Source organism: Oryza sativa, chromosome 9 (genome assembly GCF_034140825.1).
Source record: "Oryza sativa Japonica Group chromosome 9, ASM3414082v1".
NCBI classification, from domain to species: domain Eukaryota; kingdom Viridiplantae; phylum Streptophyta; class Magnoliopsida; order Poales; family Poaceae; genus Oryza; species Oryza sativa.
Window position 1 is genome coordinate 10,760,562 of NC_089043.1, and position 27,394 is coordinate 10,787,955.

The window sequence follows — 27,394 nt, forward strand, 5'->3', positions numbered from 1 at the left end:
CTGGATTAGACCACCGGAAGAAGCACTAGCTAGTGTGCTCCCGAGTTATGGTGCTGTACTACAACTATAGTTGTAGTTACGGAATTTTTACCGAATGGTCTCACCATTAATTGTTTACTCTATGACTTCTTTTGTAGTTGTTAAAATTTTAATTTTTAAACTTAATTTTTTAAATCAATATTAGATATTCTCAATGTATCTTAATTTTTACATGGGTTTTTAAGTCGCCAAGTATATGAGTTGATTATGACAAGGACTTCGTTTTGTCTTATCCATATCTGCACGGATTATAACAAGGGTTGAAAACGATTCCAAAAGTTTTTGGATTTCAGATCCATTTTTGAAGCATCGGTCTGAATATTTTTCACAAATTTTCAAAAAGGAGACGAATCTGAATTTTTTTCTAAAAACATAACAAATATGGAAGTTTTTCCAGAGGATATTTATTGTCTGAAAAGTATAAAAGTTGGACAAAGTAATCTCTGATCTATGATATTTATCCTTATGATATAAAAATTGGTATGGTTAGTTGCTAAAATTTGAAATTTTCAATATATTGTTTTTGAAAAAAAATTATAAATGGAAAAGAAAAAAAAAAGGTATGGTTAGGGTTAGGTAGTTTTGTTTTTGGCAGATAGGGGTTTGTCCAAACCTTTTTATTTATATGCTTTATGGCACATGTCCCAAGGTAAAACATTTTTATTATTAAAAGAGTAAAATTCAAGGAACTGCAAATTTATTTGCCAAATTATCAAATGACTGCAATATTAGCTAGCAATTTCACATCGATGTAATTTTAGCAAATACAATTATCATGAAAATACAATCTTATTATCCCCGAAAGGAGGAGGCATCGCTTCTCCCAACCACAGCATTACAGCAAGATGGCAGGGGAGGGAATAAGGGGAGGGGAATGGAGAAGTGCCGCTGCCGGACTGCTCGCTAATGTTCCATCAGATGATCATGTCAATAATGTTGGGAGTAACAAAAATACAGTTATGTGATAATTGTATTCATTAATGCTGCATTTACACGAAATTGCTCGCTAACATTTCATTTATTTAATTGATAGTTTAGGAAATAAAGTTGCAGTTACTTGAAATTAAAACAAGAGCTTGTTGCTTAAAAAAGTTGTACCAATTTTTGGTAAATTCAATGCTAATTAGTATTTTTATCAATATGTACTTTTATATCTGTTTTTTTTTTAATCAGAGCAGTCTAGCATGCTTGGGCATGAAGAAGCTTCTGGAAACGATAAGATCGATCAGCTAGCAACTGTAGCTTTTGGTAGGCCCCAGGGAAGCAAGTGTGGACATGAAATGATCAGGTTCAATGAAGGAAGGAATCCGGCCAATAACTTCTCCCTGCCTCTCTCAAAAAGTGAAAAAAAAAAGAACAGAAATATGTTTGCCTGATCTCGGCCATCTTGGGAGAAAAGAAATCTGGTAAATATGGAGGGGACAAAGGCAAGCCGTAACGCAAAATAGAACCACTTGTAAGAGTAGACTAAAGATCACCTATCTATAGTACCGGTTCAAGCCGTGTCAGACATTGTCAGGGCGCCGAGCATCTTTAGTCCCGGTTGGTGTGTTACCCACCGGAACTAAAGATCGAAACATTTAGTCCTGGTGGGTAACACCAACCGGACTATATTTGGGATCCTTTATATATGGATCTTCTTCTACCTCCAGCTCGAGCATGCTTCAAAATTTCTTGAGGAGGGGGAGGTGCTGCCAAAATTTCTTGTGAATTTGTTTTGGTGATAATATATAAATTTATGGTGTCTAAAAGGTTAGCAACTTATTCCTCCAATGTTTTTTGCTTAGCATTTATATTTAGAGATATGTTTTGTATACATTATTGCCTCTAGAAACTTAGATGAAAGATGATGAGAGAGAAAACTTGTGTAGGGAAGAAAGAATATAGAAATTTTGTTTATTTAGAATTTTATAAAAATTTGTGATAAAAGAGATGAGAAGGAAAAATATACAAAATTAATCTAAAAGAATAGAAAACAAAGTTAATTTAAAATTAAAATAAGTACAACACATTAAATATTTGTTTACAACTTCAAAAATAATTAAAACATCAATAATATGTGGGATTATTTTATAATTATTGTATGAATAATTATATATAACTATTGTATGATTGTTTAATTGGTTTGACTTTCGTGGATTATTTTTTATGATTTTTGTGCATTTCATGTAAATGGATCGGCAATGAATGTACAAAGCGGACCGACGGTCGAAAGAGTTTATTGACGGCGAGCATTATTTTTTGAGAGTGGCCAATGTTAACAAGCATAAGGGTTTTATCTGTTGCCCATTGAACGTGCTGATGAAGCCTAGAGGGTGGGGGGGAGGGTGAATAGGCTGTCCCTGAAAACTTAAAAACAAATCGCAGCAGTAAAATTCAAACAGACCCGGAACTTCCTAGTAAGGAACTCCGAAACTTCCGGCCTGCCAAACCCGGAACTTCCGGTGTTCTTAGGACAGGAACTTCCGGGTTACAGATAAAAGATGAAATTCAAATTTCGAAGCAGGAGACTAAGCCAATCTTCTCAAGATGATGCACATGTATTCTAAGCAGGAAATAGATCACAGAATCATCCACAGAAACATCACAGAAAGAGACAAGAGCGATTTTTTTCCGAAGTTCGGATCTTGCGATCCTACTCTCTGTTGAGGAACTCCAAAGAGCTGGGTCTCAATTAACCCCTTGCCTCACTTGTGCAAAAACCCCAGAGAAAATCCACAGCCTTCAACCCCAAACACCCCTAGGCAAATTTCTAGAATTGAGTGACCACCAAGATCCAACTCAACCTACTTCTAGAAATCTGTCACAAGTGTGGGTTGCTCTACTTGGAAAGCCTCTAGAATCTCAGCACAAGAACTTCACTAACTTACCTCGTTCCCTTTCGGAGGAGAGGAGATCCTTCACAAACTTACCCGAGACATCCACAATATGCAACGGATTCTCGCGGGCGACACCTAACCATCTAGGAGATCATCTCCAAGAGTTATAAGCACCGAGATGACAGCCCACGAGATACTCCAAGTGCTCACCCAAGATCCTAGTCTTCACACATCTCCAAATCTTCCTCTCTCCCTCTCAATCTCTCAATCTCACAAGAATTAGGCTCTAGATTGAGTGGAGAAGGCAAAAAACACTTGGGAGAGGCTAGCAACAGTTCTAGGTTCGAAAAGTGAAAGTGGAATAGCCAAAGAACGAGCTGGAAACGAGTTGTATATGTATAACAGCTAGGTGACGTCATCTAGCCGTTACTCACAATTTTGAACTGGAAACTAGACAGGAAGTTCCGGACCTGGAAGACAGGAACTTCCGGACTACACTTAGGAAAAATCTTTTTCACAAGACCGAAACTTCCGGACCTGGAAGACATGAAGTTCTGGACTTGCACTTTTGGACAGATGGAGTATTTGCAAAAATAACTCCTAGGGAAACTTGACACTTGGTTTACTCTAAGAGCACTTGAGATATCTCAGAGCATCACCTGGAACCCCTCTTAATAGTACGGTTTTTCCTAAAAACTCGATTGCAATAAATAAACTATCCTATGCACTTCTCGAGTTCCGGTCCGCTTTGATTTTATACTTTTGGGGGCTCTCCAAGCATCCATCTTCCACACCTTGGACTAATGCACCTGAAAGTTACTCAATGAACTCATTAGTCCCTTAACCACATTTGTCATTAATCACCAAAACCCACTAGGGGGATTAATGCACTTTCACCCATGAAATAAGTGCAAAAACCAAAAGGAGTATTCTACATTAAGAACCATTCATTTCCACTTGTTTGAGTCGGGGTTCATGCCTAGCTATAATTGTTGGACCTTGCACGGAGAGCTAGGGGTTCAAATGGAAGAAGATGAAGTAGAAGATGAGAACATTTCGGATTGGGCTCAGTACGATAATTGGGGGTTTATATTTGAAGATAAAATTATATCAAAATTCCAGTGAGGTGAACATAATGAGTGGCATCTACATGAATTACCCCAAGAAGTGCCTCAAGGCCTACCACCGTAGGTCCAGGGGTGCCTGCCTTCCCACACCACCCCCACACCCGACCGTCATCGCTGCCCTTGGTCGACCGCCTCCGCACGCTCCTTTGTTCCCCCAGATTCACTCACCACGCTGTCGCCATACCAAAGGTGGAAGAGGAGGTGACATGGCTAGAGGAACGGCGCCTAGAGGCCATGCATCGCCGCCTGGCTCTCTCCCTGCTGCCCACCACCGACCACCTTGGAGAAAAAGAGAAGAAAAGAGAAGTGGAAGGAAGAAAAGGTTTTACGTGGATGTGGAGCGCCAACGCCGCCGCTCTAGCTCCCGCCCTGCAGCTAGCCACTGCCACTTCGGCCTCACCCACCGCCACCGCTCTAGTCCCTGCTCCCCACGGACGGCCAAAGGGAAAGATAAAGGAAGAGAAAGAGAGGGAGATAAGGGAGAGGGAGGGAGGGAGGAGGGAAGGAGAGAGGACATGTGAACCCCACATGTCAGTGGGTCCCACAATATTGTTTGTGTGAATGACAAATGATCTCATGTATATTCTTTTAATTCTAATGCCACATAAGCATCACGTGGAACGAAGATAAGATCAACACCTCCATGTAGGTGCTAGTAAGCTAAACCGTGTTTTAAAACCACTGAGAAAGATAAATTACATCGGTTTTAATAATTGGGTGATAAGATTCGGTGACTAGTCAAGGTAGCCAAAGTGAACTTATACCTATAAGATAGAACCAAGCATTTTTTTGGCCGCTCTATAAACTTGGTTTTATCAGATACAGTACTGGTATTTAATGCATCTAGAGGTTTTCATTTATCTCATCTATCTATTCATGTTATTCCTTCGGTGAGATCTAACGATTGTTACAACTTATACAAGAGGAAAAATGACTAAATGAGGATTAAGAAAACAGCTACAAAAATGGCATCTATCTTTAGTTACAACGATTTATGGCTTTACAATGCCATGAAGCTTCCATCCCCCAAGCCCAGCCAGCGAAAAGGCCTGCATACCATATTGCAAAGAGATTTAGCAAATTTTCTAACACCAAACGATCTAGAGACTCAGTATTTAAAAAAAAATATGTCGAGCAAATTGACGTGTTTACAGAACTATGGCCTTTCATGCCTATACTTATATGTGTGCACAGCATGCACGCGGTGGCACGTGTTTTTGTGTGTGTTTCTGCAAAGGTTACAATAGGCGTATTATCAATTTTGGAATTCAATTTGCAGTGTAATAATTGGAATAATAATTTCTACACACTAATCATTGTTCCTACGCGTCATAGACTGAAATTATTGCGAAACTTAGCCACACTTCTGGCCAACAAATTGCTAGCCTCACTTTGTGTGGCATAACACACTTGTGACAAAGTGAGATGTAGTAAACTTAGCCATCAACCAAACAACCCCTAAAGACACGCCCTCTCAAAATACCACGGGCACACATGAGTACATGACTATGCATGTCCAGTTGGAGGCATCAAATGCGTCCCACAGAGTGTGGATGTACACTTGTAAAATTGATGGATAGATGTCATTGCCAAATATTATAGAATTTGAGCCCTAGTATGCTGCATGTACAACCACACTTACACTACTAGCATTTGGCCACAGGCCAGCTTCTTGCTTGGGTGTGCATTTGAAAATACTGACTTTTGCAATGGTGGAACTAAGACATTCTTGTTGCAAGCACTTGCTAGATGCCATTCCTTGCAAAACAATGAAAATAAATGCCGTGTTTTAAGTCATCCTCAATCTCACTAGTTTCAAACCCCTACTACATTTACGTTAGACCCAGCCAGCCAATTTCATGCATTTCTTCTTCTGAGAATGTCATTAATATGCTACCCTTTTCATGCACCCATGAACTACTGTTTGAATTGAGCTAAACGGCATAACAAATTTGATCTTTTTTTGACTTATTGTTCTTAAGTACAAAATTGGAGTTGTTGAAATACCAATGTTTGCTACCTTAGGTTCCATGTGGTAAGGTGCTAGATTATTGATTTTACATTTCTTCTAAACATCAACAAACAAACCGAAAACATTGGATGAGGCCAAGTCACCTCATGAATCTCACATAAGACCAACTTCCACATGACTAACCAAGTTGCATAAGCTACTGAAACTTGATCAACTAATGGTTATATATGCTAATATTTCCTCATCTCACATACACATAACACATTAACAACTGTCAAGGTATGGGCCTATGAAAATTTAGTTGCATTGCCAAATTTGTGTGTCCCCATTAGTTTAGTCTTGAGGGTTCGAATTTGTCATACATTGATTTCCTCGAAATCAAGCAGTACATCATATGTTATATGTTATAGTTGGATTTCTAAATTGCCTTTTAGGACCACTGTTACATGATGCAAGGACAACAGAACTACATTTCAATGGAGGTTCAATAACAGCTCTAAGAATGTAACCCGCCGTAAGATTCAACTGACAATTCACAAGTAATCCAAATGATGGTATGGCATCAGACACAAAATAGAAGTGTACAAAAACTAGGAAATAAAGGAATCAACTTTTGGTCACAGGAATAATACTAACCTCAACCCATGATTTTCCTTCAGCCTCAAGCAATGCAGCATTACATGTCTTAAGCACTACTGAATCACCAGAGAACATAGAGGCTGCTTCTTCCCATCCTTTATTATGTCCCATACACCTGAATATTTATTCTACAAAAATGTCATGATCGGACTTGAAGAAAAAAAAAATCTGAGCATGAGATTCAAAGCATAGGATGATTGGAAACAAATTAGAAGACTTACATTACAGTTAGGATTTCATCACTTGAATATTGACAAATTGCCTTTTGCAAATGTTCAGCAGTTTGACCATCCATTGCTGCAATTGAATAGAAACTTGGGATAAAGTGAACGATTGCTTCAGACAATCCCTTAACATGGTCTTGCAAGATCTTAAGAGTTTCCTTTGTACGAGTTGCATCACTGTATTGAAGAAGGATAAAAAAAAATTAAGGTGGATGGCCTATTCTATTTATATGCATACCAGAAAAACAATTTATGTGATTTTAGGCATTTCAGAGACATAAGTTCAAATAATTGGATGGGCAAGATGATACTTATAATGAATAATAGAGAAGTATTCCAGGCATGTACATTCCACTGAAACAAGATATCACCAAAAAGAACTCGGTAGAGTATATATGATGAACCACTACACATCCAAGGCAATCATAACTCACGTGGCAATACCATATCAATTATGGCGACACAAGATCTACTCCTACCTGAAAAAAGAAAGAGCAAAGAAAGGGGGAGGTAGAGAAAAAGCTAATGTGAATCTGCACCCTGCTGACCGGAAAGAAGTTCCAGAAAAACACTCATATTGCATTAGCAGCCTTTCAAGCTTTTTTGTCCATTAGCAGCCTTCTACATAATCAATGTATACAGATTTTCTTACAAAAGCTAAGTTGTTACCTGCATAGGACGAGCTCAGGTATCCATCCCATCTGTTGTAGCTTGTTAGAAACACTGATTGCAGCAGCTCTCCCTGCTTTGCTTAGAGGTCTGTCATGATCTGACATTGATAGCCATGCCAAATGGTGTTTAGTCTTTTAGAAATAAATGCAAGAGCCAGTAATTATCAACAACAAAGACATCCGGGATTATCATACTACTGCATGGCTACCGAAATGGTGCGTACTAACTAGCAAATCGAACAAACAACAAATGAGCATATGGCGATTTTGACTCTTTCTCACCCGGTTCCCTTTTCTCACATCTATACTTTCTATAAAGTTATAGCTCACTAAGTATAAAGCTCAACACACAACCATGCCACATCATCACTTGCAATAATTACATATTTAACCTCATGCAAGCATACAACATTATTTACAATTTATTTAATTGTACAAATCAACATGCAAGCATATCCAATCAGCACCCCTCACATCATTTGCATAATATTTTAATAAGTATATCTATCATTTTTATAATGTTTAACATATATTTATCATCAATATGTTTTACAATAAAGCACGAGTATCATTTGTTTGTTTCACAATAAGTACTGATTAACCCTGATGTTTTTTTTTCCCGTTTTACTCCTAGCTTGACTGTCAAAAAAAAATATTGAGAATCGCTTACTAATTCCCGCAGCAAAGTGCGGGGAATCACCTAGTTTATTCAAAGAGTTGGCCGTTAAACTAATGTTGTGAAGTATATAACACACAAATGGTAAATGCATTGGAACCATTTCTTTTGATAACTGCAATAACCCTTTTGTTGAGTAGTATATGTAGCAACATTTCTCTAGAATAAGTACATTGTTTCATTTCATCGGACCATTGTAATTCTGCTGCAAGCAACACTAGTAAAGAAATGTGTCAAACAGCATAACAAGTGCACTATCTCATCCAATCTTTTGAGCAGCCAGAGCATAGCAAAGAAATGTACATCATATTCCCTATCGCAAGAAAGAGAAATCGCTGATGCTCCTATCCACTGTCAGGTGTAAACCATCCGATTTCTCGAAAGAAAGGAAAGCAAGAGAGAGAAGGAATGGGGGCCCCGTACCTCTGGTGAGGCGCCCTCCGGCGGCGCTCTCCCCGTGCCGGAGGAGGATGAGCCGTCGCCGCGGCGGCGCCGCCGGCGCGGGGGCCGCGTCCCCTCGCGCGGGCTCCGCGGCGGCCGCCGTGGGCGCGTCGACGGCGGTGGAGACGGAGACGGAGACGGAGCGAGCCGCCGCCGCCGCGGCGGGAGGCATGCGGCAGGCGGCAGCGACCGTGGGCAGCGACGGCGCGAGGGAGGAGTTGGAGAGGAGGAGCAGGTGGGGAGGCGGGGAGGCACGGCCGGAGAGCGGCGCGGGTGGAGGTCTCATCTTCCGCCGCCGCCGCCGCCGCCGCTGCTGGTGGTGGGTCGTCGTCGTGGAGGTGGTCGGTCGCTTGTCATGGACTCATCGGAGAAGAGAATAATGGATGGATAGGGAGACGATGACTCTAGATGCTCCTGATTTTCTTTTAAAAGTAAATTTCAGAAAAAAAATAGGTAGAAAGTTGCAGAAAATCACAGGGTTTTTTTTTTGTTTCCGTGTATCATGAAACCCTACATTTATTCAATTTTTGATAATTTTTAAAATTTTATAGGTACTCTATATTTTTGAATTTTGCCTTAATCCGTGCTCAAAAATGCATAACAGTGGAATTTCGTGAAACATTTAAACCATAATACCTAGAATTTAATGCCAAATGACATAATATTTGTGGTTTTTTATAGCTTGTACCCAAAACATGGGATTTTATGAAATTTACACTTTTTTTCTCCTTCTGTTTTCTTTTTAGTATTCCACATGTTTTAAAATTTCAAATAGTGACAACAATGCCACACAATTTCTCTGTTTTGACCTACGTAGAACACATTAATTTGACAAGCCAAAAAGAATATTTAGACATAGGTCTTCTGAATTCAGGCAGTGAATTTTATAACAGGACAAAAAGGATTCTAAATATAGGAAAATTTTCGAATTTAGGCCAAAATTAGGCAGTGATGTATACATATGTCCTGGTTAGCACTATAGCTCAAAATAAAATTATTACAACCAACTAAGTGAAATTCAAAACAGAAGCGACTGTATACATATGTCCTGGTTCAGTCATTGTTTGAACAGGAGAGACTAGCTAGCAAGAAAACATAACCTTTTGGAAAATAGTCAATAAGACAAGTAGCTAATTAAATAGTGTGCCTGGTGTGGACATAGCCAACTACAGAGTCATCTTACAACAGGCTTCATTATTTGTCTATAGGAACAGATGGGCATCAAACTAGAGTATAATATATCTACATGAATTTCATACAAAACAAGACTACATCATATGTACATTTTATAGCCGAAGTAAAGTTCACAGCATATCTATCTGCATACAACACCACAGGAGCAGCTTCGACCCTTGGAGTTCACTCGTTGTATCATTGTCAGCTGAATAAATCTTGTAAGTACATATAAGAAGGTGATTTGGAAACTCAGCTTCCCACTTTGAACGCGTCCACAAAAAAGCCCAGACATACGCCGGCTTTCCAGTAGTTCACCATTGTGATCATTGACCAAAATCGTCCAGGAGGCCTACTGGCCGGTTTTCTGTACATGAGCATGCCAATTCCCTCAATGGTAGCCACTACAATAGCAGCAACAAAAACATCCCAGTCACCAGTCTGCCCCAGGACTGTTGCCAATGCATTGGCGGTATAGAAGCCAAGGAGCACAAGGAAAATCTTTGTGGGGGATTTGTTCCTGGCAGAATTCAGTTTTTCAAGTAGTTCCCTCGCAGCAGCCTGGATGAGTCTTCCCAGCCTTGTTCTGCCAAGAAAGCCACCATCATCTTCGAAATCTTGGTTGTCAGCGTTAGATGGTCCACCTGTTTCCAAGGCAAAGACTGGCTTCCATCTGGTTCTTTTCATCTGGCAACTACAGAGTGGAGATATTGAGTCAAAAGTGCCAAAGCTTCTACAGGGTAGAGATTTTAAGAAGTTGATTGCGCAGCGCCAATCATGTTTTTTTTCCCAATTTGTACAAGGCTTCAGTTTTGAAGCTAGCAATTCGTCTACTCCCATCCCCCAGAGAATATGAAACTTCGAATTTGACTAGTTAAACATTCCGAACTTTTATTTTGTGGGGAAACATTCTGAACTTTGACCACTACAACATAGAGAACTATCTTACATTTCTCATGTCAAAATAATACAATTAAGTGACTAAAAAATGTTTTGGTAACACAATGTATTACAGTTATTTTGACGGTCAAATTTACACACTAGCGATCTTATCATGTCCAAAGTGTCATATATTTGTTGACAGATGGATTAGTTCTATTGTTTTATTTTGTTTATTCAAAATGGTATAAGCATACAACGCGGTAGATACCATATAAACTAAAAATGGGTACTATCAGTAATAAGATCTAATGTATACCACAAATTGATATTATATAACGATTACGTGCCGAATTCTTATATTTTGTATGGAACCTAGTGGCATAATCACAATACTGTTTGAAGAAGGTAAATGCAATACTTTGTCGAAAGTCTGCATCCATGTCACCTTCAAGAGCACAACCTGCAGGCGTGCATTTCCTAACAACATGCAGTGCAACGCAATTCCCTTTATTCCATCCTTTTTGTTTGGGTGAGCCCATATTATATTCATTTTAAACAGTCAAACCCCCAACTTACATCAGCCCAGTGCCTAGCTTTACATTAACCTATATGCTTCTTAACTTCAATATAATCTGAACAGACAATATAATCGGACTAACAGTCAGCAAAAAATGTGCTAAATCCATGAACATCCCGACTATGGACATGGTTCAGGTAGCACGAACTCATCATAAACATAAACAACCAGATATACTAAAAGTGCCACGGAACTGTCGCAGCACACACCCCCAACTAGAAATATGTGCGCAAATGAATTGGAGAAGGTAAAACTGCTGCTCCCCCAAAATTCCCCCAATCCATACGGGCTCGAAAGAAACTGGTACAAGGTACATATTCAAAAGTGACAGTAAAAATTGACGCCCAGCCTCCCAATAGCTCCGACAATTTAGTTCTGAATTAGTCTTAACCCCAAGTATCCCAATTTCTGATGCCCCTAGTACTGAACTTAGTCTAATTGGAACCCAATTGCCAATTGGTGTTTCTTTTTTTTTTTTTATAACAAAATTCAAGTAACGGATAGAAGACAACAATGAGCAGAGCTAACCTGAGGCCCAAGGCTCGGCCAGTTGTTCCCGGCGGCGACAAGCAGGTCGGGTGGAGAAGCGCGGCACCACGGCCGCCGCCTCCGCGGAGGCCACCGGCTGCCGCCCGCGGGGCGCTGAGAGGGAGGGCTCCGCCGCGCCGCAGCGGCATGGGCGGCAGCAGGGGACACCGCACGAACGAGACCTCTGCGCTGAGCCGCTGAGGAGTGAGGACTGTGTCCGCCTGTGGCTGTTGTTGAGTCTTCCGTGGATATATGCAATTTGTTCCATTGGGCTGTTACTGGGCTGGAGATTATGGACAGTGGGCTCTTTGTGTTTGGTTTATTAGAGAATCTCTACGAGCGCTACCAACAATAAGTTCACTTTCACTCCTTTAATTAGTGCCTAAATCTGATTCGTATCCCTGAACCATAATACCATATATCACGACCCCTGATTATTGAAACCAGTATAATTTGACTCTTTCAACGGTTTTGGAGAGTGGTTTCGCTGACGTGACGCTTACGTGGCATTATAATTAAAAAAAATGTGTGCAACCCATTAGTCATTCACACAAAAAAAAAGTGTGGAGCCCACATATTATCCTCTCTATCTCCATCCTTCTTCCTCCTCCCGCTCTCGTTTCTCTCTTCCTCTCTCCCCATTTCTCTTCACCTTGGCCGGACTGCCGGAGCAGCGATGACATGTCTTGTGGGTGGTGCGGCCGAGGAGGTCTTTGCCCTCTCGGCGTCTCGCCTCTCCAGCTGGAGGAGGAGCTTGTCCTTGGCGTCGACGGTGAGGTTGGCTCGCCCCTTCACCTTCAGGACGCCCTCACGGAGGCCGACGCTTGCCCGTCTCCTCCTCTCTCTTTCAGCTCTTCTCGCCGCCGACGAAAGAGGCACCGAGGTGCCGTCGCTCGCACAGCAAGAGCCAGACGACGATGCTAAAATGCGAGGGCGGCGACGAATGAGGAGACGGGATTAATTAAACAAATGACTAAAATGGCCACCAAAATCAACAGTGGGATTTATTCTTACTACACTAGTACACCCACCTGTGGGAGGTACAGTAAAAACACCCTTCCAATGGCTATATAGTACATTCAAAAAGAAAACCAGATTATTTCTTCATGCGATTGTTACAATGCTGGGAGACGGTGGATTATTTGAGATTGCTAGTTAAACTGCATTTTCCTCGTGATCTGAAGGAGGAAGAAAAGGTGGCTGCCATCGCCATGGCAGGGTGTAGAGGAATAACTTGAAGCACATTGGAGAAGCTCATGGATTCTAGCTCCAGGGACAAAAACAAGGAGACATTCTGCCTCCCCAGCGCCACCCCTGGGGGCGACGCAGTCTCTAGGCTTAGGTGAAGCACACCGCGCTACCACGTTCGTGCCGATCAGGTCCACCTGGTGCTGCTCCATGATCCAACAATCAACGCGTATTGTCGTCGTCAGTCCGGCTGCGTTGCTGCAAGCATGCATTGCCATACCATCTCTTCCGCTTGTGGACTTTGTCGGCGAGATCGGGCAGGTCAGCGTCTCTTTTGTCGAGGCTGCTGGCAAGGGCGGGAAACAGACGGCATGTATCCCACAGAGTGCTACGATGGGTGTTCACGTGGTTAGCCATGGCCTCCAAAATCCTAAGCTCGTCGGCCTTGGACCACAACGCTCGAATGCCGCCACCCGCTTTTTCTTGTTGTTGCGCTTCTGAGACGAGGTCGGGGCTGGCTTTTTCTTTGGCTCGCCGTCGCCGAGCTGCAGTTGCACCTTCGCCTTGGATACCTTTGGCATGGCCTTTCGCGGTGAAGGACGATTCTTGCTGGGCGCGGGCTATAGCTGCGATTGCGAGGGTTCGGCTTGGGCTTGGGCTTTGGCCGGCCCGCCCTCCCGAGGCTTCTTCGTGCGAGCGCTTTCCTGGTGGCGCGCCCCTGCTGCTGCTTGTTGAGCTTGAGGGACGGGAGGGGAGGAGGAGGTGCCGGATCCGGAGGAAGCGTCGGCTTTGCTGCCCCATCCATTATCCAACGAGGAGAAGAGGCGGCGCCATGACCACCATGAGCTCATTGCTGCTGCGGTTTCTCCGCTTCTTGGTGAAATGATTGGGGGAAAATTCATCTTCATGGTGAAGAAAAATGAGTGGAGTGGGTGGCACAGTGAAGTAGTAGTAGTACAAGTACTTGTGTGATTTTTTTTTACCGTGCACTGCAGCTCCCACATGAGAGTTGGTAGCACAGTAGAGTTTGCACTATTAATAAAGTATGCAATTCAAACATGATCTGAAAAACATGCATGTTTTGTTTTGAGTTGTATCTTGCCTCCGTTTATGGAAACATACTATATATATGGGATAATTCTTTATATGACTATGTTTCGAAGCCTAACCTAACTACTAATCTGACCTTTTTTTGTTTGCTTATTTGACTCTGCTTTTCAAAAAGAAATGAAATATAATAACTTTTTATAATGATGAGAATACCCACGAAGCAACCCTATCCACATCTAATTCTATATATTCAGATTAACCCTATCCATTCATCTCTCATATCCCGTCTCTCTCTCTCGGCAAGTGGCGGCGGCGGCGCCAGCTCGTTGTAACTCTAATTCGCTGAAAATGCTAGATCGGGGAGGAGCGCCTGTAATTAGTGCCCTGGAGATGTAGCCCTCGACTGAACTCCGGTATCAAATATCGTGCGTCAGTGATGTCATCGTGTTTGGATCTCCTATGACGTTTCTTCCGCGCTCAACTATCGATGTTGATTTCGGGGCTGGTTTTATAGTAGCCGCTTCGGACAATGATTGGCGTCGATTGTTGGCAGCGCTGTTGAGAAGGGCGGAGTCACCATGTGCCCGTCCCCATGTTCACGTGAAGAAGGGAAATGTGACCGTCGATGGCGGACAATGCCCAGGAGCGATACGACGACCATCCTTCTGCTTCGTGAGCTTAGGACTGAACGCTATTGGGCTAGGTGGCTGGCAAGCATCGGCCTATCATACAAATATAATTACTTAATTGTCCTTCCACCTTATTACCAAAATCAATGGTGGGATTTATTCTTACTATGCTAGTACATCCATCGGTGGGAGGTACAACCAAAACACCCTTCCATTGGCTATATAGTGTATTCAAAAAGAAAACCAGATTATTTCTTCATGCGATTGTTGCAACACTGGGAGACGGTGTATTATATGAGATTGCTAGTTAAACTACATTTTCCTCGTGATCTGAAGGAGGAAGAAAATGTGGCTATCATCGCCATCGCCGGGTTTAGAGAAATAACTTGATGCACGTTGGAAAAGCTCATGGATTCCAGCTCTAGCGACAAAAACAAGGAGACATTGTGCCTCCCCACCGCCACCGTCAAGGGCGATGCTGCCTCCAGGCTCAGGTGCAGCACGCCGTGATACCACGGTCGTGTCGATCAGGTCCACCAGGTGCTGCTCCATGATCCAACAATCGACGCGTATCGTCGTCAGTAGGGCAGCGTTGTTGTAGGCGTGCATTGTCATACCTCTCTTGAGCTTGTGGACTTTGTCTGCGAGATTAGGCAGGTCGGCGTCTCTTCTGTCGAGGTTGCTGGCAAGGGCGGCAAAAAGATCGTAGTTATCCGGCAGAGTGCTGTGATGGGTGTTAGGGTGGCTGGCCATGGCCCTCAAAATCTTGAGCTCGTTGGCCCTGGACCACGTGTTAAATATGTGATCCGAATTTTGGGCCCACAATATATTCGGATTAGTTTCCTAGTAGGAGTCCTATTAGGTGTCTTTCTATTATCCCCTATATATACTCTTGTAAGCCGTACGGGAAGGGGTGACGTTCTCGTTGTGATTCCCCTATGTTTGTAATCATCTCCTCTATAGTGATCATTGCCGGTCGGCGCCCGTGGTTTTTTCCCGCAAGGGTTTTCCACGTAAAAATTCGTGTCTCCGTTGTGCATCTATTTTCATAACAAGTGGTATCAGAGCATTGGAGATCGATCTACTATTCCCGACCACCGGCGATTGTTTCCCGATCGAAGAAATCGATCTTATCGGCTGCGGCGGCGGCTCCCGTCGTCTCGTCGATTCCCAGTCCGACTCAGTGTTTCCTGTCCTCGCGCAGAGGAGAAAAGCCGCGCAAGCAATCGAAGCAGCAGCAGCCGGCCAACGAAGCAGGAGAAAAGCGGAAGCAGAGGAGTACTACTGCAGCGCACGCGCACCGAGGAAAAGTATAGGAGTATCAGCCGAGAGGTCTGTCCAGTACAGGCTGATTTTTCCTAGAGGCGAATTTTCTATACGCACCAAGCTTGTGTACCCAGGAGATCTACATACTTCGCTACGTGCACACGAGAAGTGTACCAGGTTTCGTGTTTTTGCTAGGTTTACCCTAATTTCTTACTAGCAAATTCAGGATTAATTCCCATGGCGAGTTTGAAGTATGATCTACCGCTCCTGGACCGAGACACAAGATTCTCACTTTGGCAAGTGAAGATGCGAGCCGTTCTTGCACAGCAAGACCTCGATGATGCGCTTTCTGGATTTGACAAGAGGACTCAAGATTGGTCCACCGATGAGAAGAAAAGGGATCGTAAGGCTATGTCATATATTCATCTTCATCTATCTAACAATATTCTGCAGGAGGTGCTTAAGGAGGAGATAGCTGCTAGGCTGTGGTTGAAGCTGGAACAGATATGCATGACTAAGGATCTGACCAGTAAGATGCACCTGAAGCAAAAATTATTTTTGCACAAGTTGCAAGATGATGGGTCTGTAATGGACCATCTCTCCGCTTTTAAGGAAATTGTTGCTGACCTTGAGTCTATGGAGGTAAAGTATGATGAAGAGGATTTAGGCCTTATTCTATTGTGTTCATTGCCTAGCTCATATGCAAACTTCAGGGATACTATTCTTTATAGTCGTGATACTCTAACTTTGAAAGAAGTTTATGATGCTTTGCATGCCAAAGAAAAGATGAAGAAGATGGTACCTCTGAAGGTTCAAATTCACAAGCAGAAGGCTTGGTTGTTCGGGGCAGGCAACAGGAGAAGAACACAAACAACAAATTAAGAGATAAAAGTTCAAGTAGCTACCGTGGGAGATCAAAGTCCAGGGGCAGGTATAAGTCATGCAAATACTGCAAGAGAGATGGACATGATATATCTGAGTGTTGGAAGCTACAGGACAAAGACAAGAGAACCGGAAAATATGTACCAAAAGGTAAGAAAGAAGAGGAAGGTAAAGCCGCAGTTTTTACTGATGAGAAGTCTGATGCAGAATTGCTTGTTGCTTATGCTGGTTGTGCACAAACTAGTGACCAGTGGATTTTTGATACTGCATGCACCTATCACATGTGCCCGAATAGGGATTGGTTTGCCACCTACGAAGCTGTTCAAGGTGGTACTGTTTTGATGGGTGATGATACACCATGCGAGGTTGCAGGTATTGGAATAGTTCAGATCAAGATGTTTGATGGCTGTATCAGAACATTGTCAGATGTGCGGCATATTCCAAATTTGAAGAGAAGTCTCATCTCTTTATGTACTCTTGATCGCAAAGGGTACAAATATTCCGGTGGAGACGGAATTTTGAAGGTAACTAAAGGCTCTCTTGTTGTGATGAAAGCTGATATTAAATCTGCCAACCTGTACCATCTGCGAGGTACAACTATATTAGGTAATGTTGCTGCAGTTTCTGATTCATTATCTAATTCCGATGCTACTAATCTTTGGCATATGCGTCTTGGGCATATGAGTGAAATTGGTTTAGCAGAATTGAGCAAGCGAGGATTGCTAGATGGACAAAGCATCAGGAAGCTCAAATTTTGTGAGCATTTCATCTTTGGCAAGCATAAGAGGGTGAAGTTCAACACATCTACACGTACTACTGAAGGTATTCTTGATTATGTGCATTCTGATTTATGGGGGCCTGCTCGTAAGACATCTTTTGGAGGTGCTTGTTATATGATGACTATCATTGATGATTATTCGCGAAAAGTTTGGCCTTATTTCTTGAAGCACAAATATCAAGCTTTTAATGTGTTTAAAGAGTGGAAAACTATGGTTGAAAGACAAACTGAAAGGAAGGTGAAAATCCTTCGTACTGACAATGGGATGGAGTTCTGTTCTAAGATATTTAAATCATATTGCAAGTTTGAAGGCATTGTGCGTCACTACACCATTCCTCACACACCTCAACAAAACGGCATAGCTGAGCGTATGAACAGGACAATTATATCAAAGGCCCGTTGTATGTTGTCTAATGCAGGTTTGCCTAAACAGTTTTGGGCGGAAGCCGTTTTCACTGCTTGTTATCTTATCAATCGATCACGCAGTTATGCCATTGATAAGAAGACTCCAATTGAGGTATGGTCTGGTTCCCCAGCAAATTATTCAGACTTAAGAGTATTTGGTTGTACTGCTTATGCTCATATTGATAATGGTAAATTGGAGCCTAGAGCTATTAAGTGCATTTTTCTTGGTTATCCGTCTGGTGTGAAAGGCTATAAGTTATGGTGTCCTGAAACTAAAAAGGTTGTGATTAGTATAAATGTTGTCTTCCATGAATCAGTTATGTTACATGACAAACCTTCTACTAATGTTCCTGTTGAGAGTCAGGAGAAAGCAAGTGTGCAGGTGGAGCATTTGATCAGTTCAGGACATGCACCAGAAAACGAAGTTGTTGCTATTAACCAAGATGCACCTGTTATTGAAGATTCAGATTCTTCTATTGTTCATCAGTCTTCAAAACGTTCTATTGCAAAAGATAAGCCCAAAAGAAATATGAAACCTCCTCGAAGATATATTGAAGAAGCGAACATAGTTGCTTATGCTTTGAGTGTGGCAGAAGAAATTCTAAGGCTATTGTTTCTGATGATTGCAATAGATGGATAACTGCTATGCATGATGAGATGGAGTCGCTTGAAAAGAATCATACTTGGGAATTGGTGAAGTTGCCAAAGGAGAAAAAAGGAAGGTATGTCTCCAAGTGATGAGGCAAGATACAAAGCAAGGTTAGTTGCTAAATGTTATAGCCAGATTCCAGGTATTGATTTCAATGATGTCTTTTCCCCTGTTGTGAAGCATAGTTCAATTTGCACTTTACTCAGTATTGTTGCAATGCATGATTATGAACTAGAGCAAATGGATGTTAAGACTGCATTTTTACATGGGGAGTTAGAAGAGGACATTTATATGGAGCAACTTGAAGGTTTTGTTGTTCCTAGAAAAGAGAACCTAGTCTGTAGGTTGAAGAAATCTCTTTATGGGTTGAAGCAGTCACCTAGACAGTGGTATAAGAGATTTGACTCTTTCATGCTTTCTCAGAAGTTTAGAAGATCCAATTATGATAGCTGTGTTTATCTTAAAGTTGTTGATGGTTCAGCTATATATTTGCTTCTTTATGTCGATGATATGTTGATTGCTGCAAAAGACAAATTAGAGATAGCAAAGTTGAAGGCACAATTGAGTAGTGAATTTGAGATGAAGGATTTGGGTGCAGCGAAGAAAATTCTCGGTATGGAAATTACTAGAGAAAGACGTTCTGGCAAGTTATATCTTAGTTAGAAAGGTTATATTGAAAAAGTTCTTCGTCGTTTCAATATGCATGATGCAAAACCAGTGAGTACTCCTTTAGCTGCACATTTCAGATTATCTTCAGATTTATGTCCACAGTCAGATTATGATATTGAGTACATGTCTAGAGTTCCTTATTCAAGTGCAGTTGGTTCATTTATGTATGCCATGGTATGTTCTCGTCCTGACTTATCGAATGCATTAAGTGTTGTCAGTAGATACATGGCTAATCCTGGCAAAGAGCATTGGAAAGCTGTTCAATGGATTTTCAGATACCTACGTGGTACATCTAGTGCTTGTTTGTAGTTTGGGAGATCTAGAGATGGACTTGTTGGTTATGTGGATTCAGATTTTGCTGGAGATTTGGATAGGAGAAGATCGCTCACATGTTATGTTTTCACTATTGGAGGATGTGCTGTTAGTTGGAAGGCAAGTTTGCAAGCAACGGTTGCCTTATCTACTACTGAAGCAGAGTATATGGCTATTTCTGAAGCTTGTAAAGAAGCTATTTGGCTTAGAGGTTTGTACACTGAGCTTTGTGGAGTTACATCTTGCATTAATATATTTTGTGATAGTCAAAGTGCAATATGCCTTACAAAGGATCAGATGTTCCATGAGAGAACAAAGCACATTGATGTGAGATATCACTTTATTCGAGGTGTGATTGCTGAAGGTGATGTCAAAGTATGCAAGATAAGTACTTATGATAACCCAGCTGATATGATGACAAAGCCACTTCCTGCTACTAAGTTTGAGCTTTGCTCAAGCTTGGTGGGTGTTACAGTATAGTCCTAGAGACTATTTGGCGCGCGGTGATTTTACCTACATGAGGTATTTTTGGTGATTGATGTTTTTATGCTACAAGAGGAAATTCGTCTCAAGGTAGAGATTGTTAAATATGTGATCCGAATTTTGGGCCCACAATATATTCGGATTAGTTTCCTAGTAGGAGTCCTATTAGGTGTCTTTCTATTATCCCCTATATATACTCTTGTAAGCCGTACGGGAAGGGTTGACGTTCCCATTGTGATTCCCCTACGTTTGTAATCATCTCCTCTATAGTGATCATTGCCGGTCGGCGCCCGTGGTTTTTTCCCGCAAGGGTTTTCCACGTAAAAATTCGTGTCTCCGTTGTGCATCTATTTTCATAACACCACGAACGCTCGAATGCCGCCACCCACTTTCTCTTGTTATTGCGCTTCTGAGATGGGGTTGAGGCTGGCTTCTTCTTAGGCTCACCGTCACCAAGCTACAGCTTCTCGTTCGCGTTGGACGCCTTGGGCGTGGCCTTTTGGGGTGAAGGATGATTCTTGCGGGGCGTGGGCTGTGGCTGCGATTGCAATGGTTTGGCTTGGGATTTGGCTTCGGCCGGCTAGCCCTCCCAAGGCTTCTTCGGTGAGCGCTTCAACGGCGAGGTGCCCCTGCTACTGCTTGTTGAGCTTGAGGGACGGGAGGGGAGGAGGAGGTGCCGGATCCGGAGGAAGCGTCGGCATTGCTGCCTCCTCCGTTGCCCAAGGAGGAGAAGACGCTGTGCCAAGACCACCATGAGCTCATTACCGCTGGGGCTTCTCAGCTTCTTGTGGAAAATGTTGGGGGAAATTCGTCTTTAGGGTGAAGAAAAGTGAGTGGAGTGGGTGGGACAGTGAAATAGTAGTAGTACTTGTCTGATTTTTTTTACCGTGCTCTCGAGCTCCCACGTGAGAGTTGGTGGCACAGTAAAGTTTGCACTATTAATAAAAGTATGAAATTCAAACATGATTTGAAAAACATGCATGTTCTGTATCTTGCCGCCCTTTGTGGAAAGATACCATATATATGGGAGAATTTCTTATTTGATCTGGTTCGAAGCCTAATCTAACTACTAATCTGACCCTACTTTTTTAGTTTGCTTATTTGACCCTGCTTTAAAAAATGAAATAAAATATAATAACTTTTCCTAATGATCAGAATATCCTCCAAGAAACCCTATCCACATCTAATCCTATCCATTCAGATTAACCCTATCCATTCATCTCTCGTATCTCGTCTCTCTCTCTCTCGACTAGTGACGGCGGCGGCGTCTCATTGTAACTCTGATACACTGTAATATGCTGGATGGTGGAGGAGCGCCTGTAATCAGTACCCCGGAGATGTAGGCCTCGGCTGAACTCCGTTATCAAATATCGTGCCTCGGTGATGTCATCGTGTTTGGATCTCCTATAATGTTTCTTCCATGTTTAACTACCGATGTTGATTGCGGGGCTGGTTTTATAATAGTCACTCTACGCAAGGACGGGTGCCAGTTGTTGGCAGCGCAGTTGGGAGGGGGGAGCCGCCGTGTGCCCATCCCCGTGTTTACGCGAAGAAGGGAAGTGCAACGATCGATGGCGGACGCTGGCCAGGAGCGTTACAGTGACCATCCTTCTGCTTCGTGAGCTAAGGGCTGAACGCTTTTAGGCTAGGCAGCTGGCAAGCATCAGCCTATCATAGAAGTATAATTACTTAATTATTCTTCCACCTTAATACCAAAATCAACGGTGGTATTTATTCTTACTACACTAGTACACCCGTTAGTGGGAGGTATAGTAAAAACACCCTTCCAATGGCTATATAGTACATTCAAAAAGAAAACTAGATTATTTCTTCATGCGATTGTTGCAATGCTGGGAGATGGTGGATTATATAAGATTGCTAGTTAAACTGCATTTCCCTCGTGTTCCGAAGGAGGAAGAAAAGGTGGCTCCCATCGCCATGGCATGGTGTAGAGAAATAACTTGATGCACGTTGGAGAAGCTCCACTGCCACCCCCGGCGGCGACGCTGCCTCCAGGCTCAAGTGCAGCACGCTGCGCAACCACCTTCGTGCCGATCAGATGCAGCTGGTGCTGTTCCATGATCTAACAATCGACGCATATCATCATGGTCAGTCGAGCAGCATTGCTGCAGGCGTGCAGTGCCATATCATCTCTTGAACATGTGGACTTTGTTAGCGAGCTTGGCCTGGTCGGCATCTCCTCTGTCGAGGCTGTTGGCAAGGGCGGCAAAGAGATCGCTGGTATCCGGCAGAGCGCCGCGATGGGTTTTGGCGTGGTTGGACATGTCCTCCAGAATCCTGAGCTCATCGGCCCTGGACCACGAGCGCTCAAATCTCGCCACCCGCTTCCTCTTGTTGTTGTGCTTCTAAGACGGGGTCGGGGCTAGCTTTTCTTTGGCTCACCGTCGCCGAGGTGCAGCTGCGCCTTTGCCTTGGATGCCTTGGGCGTGGCCTTTCGGGGTGAAGGACGATTCTTGTGGGGCACAGGCTGCGGCTGCGATTGAGAGGGTTTGGCTTAGGCATCGGTCGGCCCGTCGTCCCGAGGCTTCATCGTGCGAGTGCTTCGCCAGCGAGGCGCCCCTGCTACTGCTTGTTGGGGAAAAGGGATGGGGGGGGAGGGGGAGGACGAGGTGCTGGATCCGGAGAAAGCGTCGGCATTGCTGCCCCCTCTGTTGCCCAAGGAGGAGAAGAGGATGAGCCAAGACCACCATGAGCTCATCGCTGCTGCGGCTTCTCTGTTTCTTGGGGAAAAGATTGGGGGAAAATTCGACTCCAGGGTGAAGAAAAGTGAGTGGAGTGGGTGGCATAGTGAAGTAGTACTAGTACTGGTACAAGTACTTGTGTGATATTTTTTTTTTACTAACAGTTGGTGGTACAGGAGGGTTTGCACTGTTAATAAAGTATGCAATTCAAACATGATATGAAAAGCATGCATGTGTTGTTTTGAGTTGTATCTTGCCGCCTTTTATGGAAAGATACCAGATATATGGGACAATTCCTTAATTGACTCTGTTTCGAAGCCTAACTACTAATTTATCCTACTTTTTTAGTTTGCTTTTTTTGACCTTACTTTTCAAAAAGAAAAGAAATATAATAACTTTTCATAATGACCAGAATAGCCTCGAAGCAACCCTATCCTCATCTAATCCTATCCGTTCATATTAACTCTATCCATTCATCTCTTGTATCCCGCCTCTCTCTCTCTTGTGGCTTCGCTAACTCGTGGAGGGAGGGAGCAGTGGCAGCTCATGGAGGGAAGGAGCGGCGGGGGCAGTGGCGGGAGGCAAAGGGAGGGATTTGCCTTGCCAGCTCCCATAGCGTCACCTTCCAGAGCTGTGCCGGAGCTAGACACGGAGGATGAGGCGTCTGTCGTCTATGGCGAACAGCCCGATCACGCCGGCCATCTCCATGGCTTTGAAGCTCCGTTCTTTGTTGTACACCTCTGACACCCGCAGATACCAACCTCGGTAGCTCAACTAGGGATCACGAGGGATCGTTCCATCATATTCGTGTCGAGCGCCACCAGGCTGCGGGTAGTGCGAGGACAGGGTGTAGACTACGTCACCAGCATGTACCTGGTGGCGTTGGTGTCGCGGCTGCACCACCTGCCACTCCTTGGTGGTGGCGTACTAGTAGTAGTAGTGGCAGTGGTCGAATCTGACCGGCCGCTGATCCAGCTTGGCCTTCCGTACGTCAAGCAGGTACACCTCGTACACCCGAGCGTCATGTAGTAGACGAGAAGAGCATTTACTCCCTCCGTCCCATAAAAAATCAACCTAGTATTGGATGTGACATATCCTAGTACTGTGAATCTGGACATATATATGTCCAGATTCATCGTACTAGAATATGTTACATCTAGTTCTAAATTTGTTTTTTAGGGGATGGAGGGAGTACGTTGTATGGGCGTGGCACCCGTGACCTGTGTGCACATGTCATAGCAGTTCGATTCAGTGAGTAATATAATGTCTCTATAGCAGTTAAGAAATGTTTGACAATATATACAAGCTAGCAAGATGAAAATAATCTAAAATGTCTTGTATGGATATATATTCCATTATATATATGAGAAAATGCCGCAATGATATTCCATTGTCTATAAAATTAGATATATCTATACATATATATTAATGATGAATGGTGTTATATATTTTTTCTATTTATTGTTTCTGTCAGTTGTACTGATTCAGTTTAATCAAATATTTTAATCATTGTGCAGGTCTTCCCATATATAATTCATCTAAAAACATAATTCGTATCCGCGAACACGTGCATATGATTCCCATATATAATGAAAAGGTATTCCGTATTCCTCTGGAGTTAAATATTCCAAGCTGCAGTACAGTTTGATGAAATCTTGCCCCTGCTAGGAACACGTGCATCAACTGATCACTGTACAAAAAGAACGTGTGGGAATCAGTATCAAATTTGGAAGGGGAAAATTATGCAGAATACAATGTTCGAAACACTGTTGTAGCATGGCACCTTCTGTAGAATGCCTGGAACTTTACGGAATTATAACCTTTCCAGTATCTAGAAAATATTGAACTTCAGGCTTTGAGCGAAATTTATGATTGTAATCCTTGTGGCGGTAGTACTGCAATGTGAGCAAAAAAATAATTTCATTTAACATATGAACAACAAAATAAATTTAGTATATATATGTATATTTTACAAATAACCAACATGCATTTTTTTTCTTTTTTCTTTGGTTGGAAAGGGATATGGGAGGGAAAAACTCAATAGATCCCAATACTGCATCACATGTATGACCCTAGCTAGCCACCCAAAGGTGCAAGGATTCACAGTATACAGGTTTTGATCCAAATTAATTTTTTATGTTCTCGCATTCCAATGTTAGAACTTATAAGTGAGATTAATGAATTAGCAAGAGATATATTATTGATATGCAACATACTGTGTTCTGATAGTGATTATATTTGAAAAATAAAAGTCAAATATGTTTTCTGAATGCCATTTGTACTAAAGGTAGCTATCATAAAATAATTTGGTTTTGTACATATTACTTTGACTGCACACAAATTATCATGTTATATAAACAAGAATATGTTTTTTTAAAAAGGAATGTAACTTTGCAAACCACTCCAATCCTGCCAGATGTCATTACTAGGTAAAGAACTATCCATTCCAATTAATGCTTCCGTGTTACATATTGGCCAGATATGATCATATCCACCAGATATATTCTATGAATGCAAATTGTTTGATTACCGTTATTTAATTGTAGGATGAGAAGTATTTTTGCTAGACGATATGAGATTTAATATTCAGATTTAATGAATGACTAAATGTGGGTAATACTCCCAACCAACAGTATTGTTTAAACACTAAATATGTTTGTTGGATTTCAATTGTTCCATGTGTCAGGTTTTTATACTGTAGTTATACAAAGTATAAATTTTAAAAGAGTAACACATGTTTGGGTTTACACAAAGAAATAAATAATATATATATAGCTGATTTTTCGATCATGCACCATTCTTTTAGGGTAAACATATAACACATCTTTATGTAAAAAACACTTGTGCATTTAACATTTTCAGCCAATCTCTAAGATTACTATTTCATGTGTACAATCACCGGTACTTTCAGAAACGTTCAACCTGCTAAGATTTAAAATCCTACATATTATTTGTTATATTGGTGACAGGGCGGGTTATCTTTCCCCAAAACTATCTACCCTAACGAAGTAAAACAAAACTGTCGAAACAAGATTTCGGCAATAATAAAAGTGGGTGGCTATCAAGCTAGAAAAGTGGATGGGTTTGAAGACAAGGAATTTTATACAGGTTCAGGCCTTCTTATTCAAGAAGTAATACCCTACTCCTGTCCGGGGATGATTCCGCCGAGTATATTATTGATTGTATAATCTGGGAGAAAAAAGTCGTCCCGAGAGGAACCCAGACCCCTCCTTATATAGGGGAAGGGGTCCGTATTACAAAATACAGTCCATATCCCTAACGGAATATGTGATTACAGATAAAATACAATCGTAACCGACTAGGATCTCGGGTATTTCCTTGTCATACAAGTTAGAAAGTAACCCGAGTCCTCGTAAAGATATTCTATCTATATTTGGTACCATATACCCAACCAAACTATAACTGTCGTGTAGATATGGGGTATCCATAATCTCTACAAAAACATTTTTAAAAAAAACTTTGTTTGTGATACACTCATAAATTTGAGAATGACTCTTAATAAACCAGTAATCTCAAATCAACCCAAACAGCTTTTGCAGCCTAATAAAGCTTACAAAAACAGTATAACACCTTTCTATCGGGTACCTTTTTATTTGCATCATGGCAATTTCAAAGAATTACCAAACTGCATTAAAAATGATTTTAACAACATCGGGTCACATCATTGTGAGCACAAATTGCCAAAGCAAAAAGCGCCTAAGTCCCTAGGGTCACAACGGGCCACGCTGGTAATAACATTGGGCTGAAGTACTGTATAGGCCCAAGCCCATTAGCACTCCCGATACCCTAACAAAACACCGAAGTCCAAGCGACGCTTCGTCTTCCCCGTTGAAACTCTCGCCATTTCCCCACTTCTTGCTACAGTTCAAAACCGCGCCGACGAAGCAAGGGTTCATCAATCCGCCCCAATCTAATCTCAAAAATCCACGAAACTTCTCCACGCGCCCACCGCACCAATTTCCCATTCCTCTCTAGCTATTTCTCAGACCGAATCATACCATTCGACTTGCATCCATCGCGGAAGAGAGAGAAAGTTTCGAGAGTCAGTGGGCGCCCTCCGATGTGACGGAGGAGAATCTGAAGGAAATGGTGGCGCACGGCGTTCTTCCGGCGAAAGAGATCATCGGGTGGCGACCGGCATTCGGCGAAGCATTCCCAACCCCGGATACACACGAGGTCGTGGTATTTTCTCACTTCTTTTATGGTGGATTTTCTCTCCCAACTTCAAGATTCTTCTGAGGAATTCTGAGCTTCTATGGAATTAGTCTGCATCATCTGAATCAAAACTCCATAGTGCACATTGCCAATTTCATTCATGCCTGCGAAGCTTTTCTGGGCATTAGGCCTCATTTCGCCTTATTCCGCCGAATCTTCTTCCTCAAGCCCCAACCGAACAAGAGCAAACCATGCGTGGTTGGGGGCGCTGGCTTCTAACTCAGAGGAACACTAAGCCAAAAGTATTTCTCCTTGCCTTCAAGACTTCAAACAAAGGCAGTCACGCAAACTGGTTTTACGTTTAAAATCCTGAACCTGCACTCCCCGAGTACTCCTGTCTTCCTCCAGTTTACCAGGACACATGGAATTCATTGCCT

The 27,394-nt window shown here is 42.4% G+C and overlaps 2 protein-coding genes across 2 annotated transcripts; both read right to left on the bottom strand.

Annotated features, from left to right (window-relative positions):
- Positions 1 to 4,653: 4,653 nt before the first annotated feature.
- Positions 4,654 to 9,005, bottom strand: LOC9268343 (uncharacterized protein At3g52155, chloroplastic). Its single transcript, XM_015755278.3, has 5 exons — positions 8,591 to 9,005; positions 7,490 to 7,589; positions 6,818 to 6,997; positions 6,594 to 6,711; positions 4,654 to 5,034 (listed from the first exon to the last, which is right to left on the bottom strand). Exons 1-5 carry the CDS (start codon positions 8,892 to 8,894, stop codon positions 4,978 to 4,980), a joined length of 759 nt encoding a protein of 252 aa, XP_015610764.1. The 5' UTR covers positions 8,895 to 9,005; the 3' UTR covers positions 4,654 to 4,977.
- A 615-nt stretch (positions 9,006 to 9,620) lies between these two features.
- LOC4346632 (ycf20-like protein) lies at positions 9,621 to 11,993 on the bottom strand. The gene is made up of 2 exons (XM_015755356.3): positions 11,769 to 11,993; positions 9,621 to 10,475 (listed from the first exon to the last, which is right to left on the bottom strand). Exons 1-2 carry the CDS (start codon positions 11,915 to 11,917, stop codon positions 10,034 to 10,036), a joined length of 591 nt encoding a protein of 196 aa, XP_015610842.1. The 5' UTR covers positions 11,918 to 11,993; the 3' UTR covers positions 9,621 to 10,033.
- Between the last annotated feature and the right edge of the window lie 15,401 nt (positions 11,994 to 27,394).

What these genes read in the sequence shown, in the direction of transcription:
- LOC9268343 (XM_015755278.3), bottom strand. Translation starts at nt 8,894, where the DNA reads ATGAGACCTCCACCCGCGCCGCTCTCCGGCCGTGCCTCCCCGCCTCCC. An exon ending in CCTGAGCTCGTCCTATGCAG is followed by an intron (nt 6,998 to 7,489) that starts GTAACAACTTAG and finishes TCTTCAATACAG; the next exon opens with TGATGCAACTCGTACAAAGG. An exon ending in GATGAAATCCTAACTGTAAT is followed by an intron (nt 6,712 to 6,817) that starts GTAAGTCTTCTA and finishes ATAAATATTCAG; the next exon opens with GTGTATGGGACATAATAAAG.
- LOC4346632 (XM_015755356.3), bottom strand. Translation starts at nt 11,917, where the DNA reads ATGCCGCTGCGGCGCGGCGGAGCCCTCCCTCTCAGCGCCCCGCGGGCG. An exon ending in GGCCGAGCCTTGGGCCTCAG is followed by an intron (nt 10,476 to 11,768) that starts GTTAGCTCTGCT and finishes TCCACTCTGTAG; the next exon opens with TTGCCAGATGAAAAGAACCA.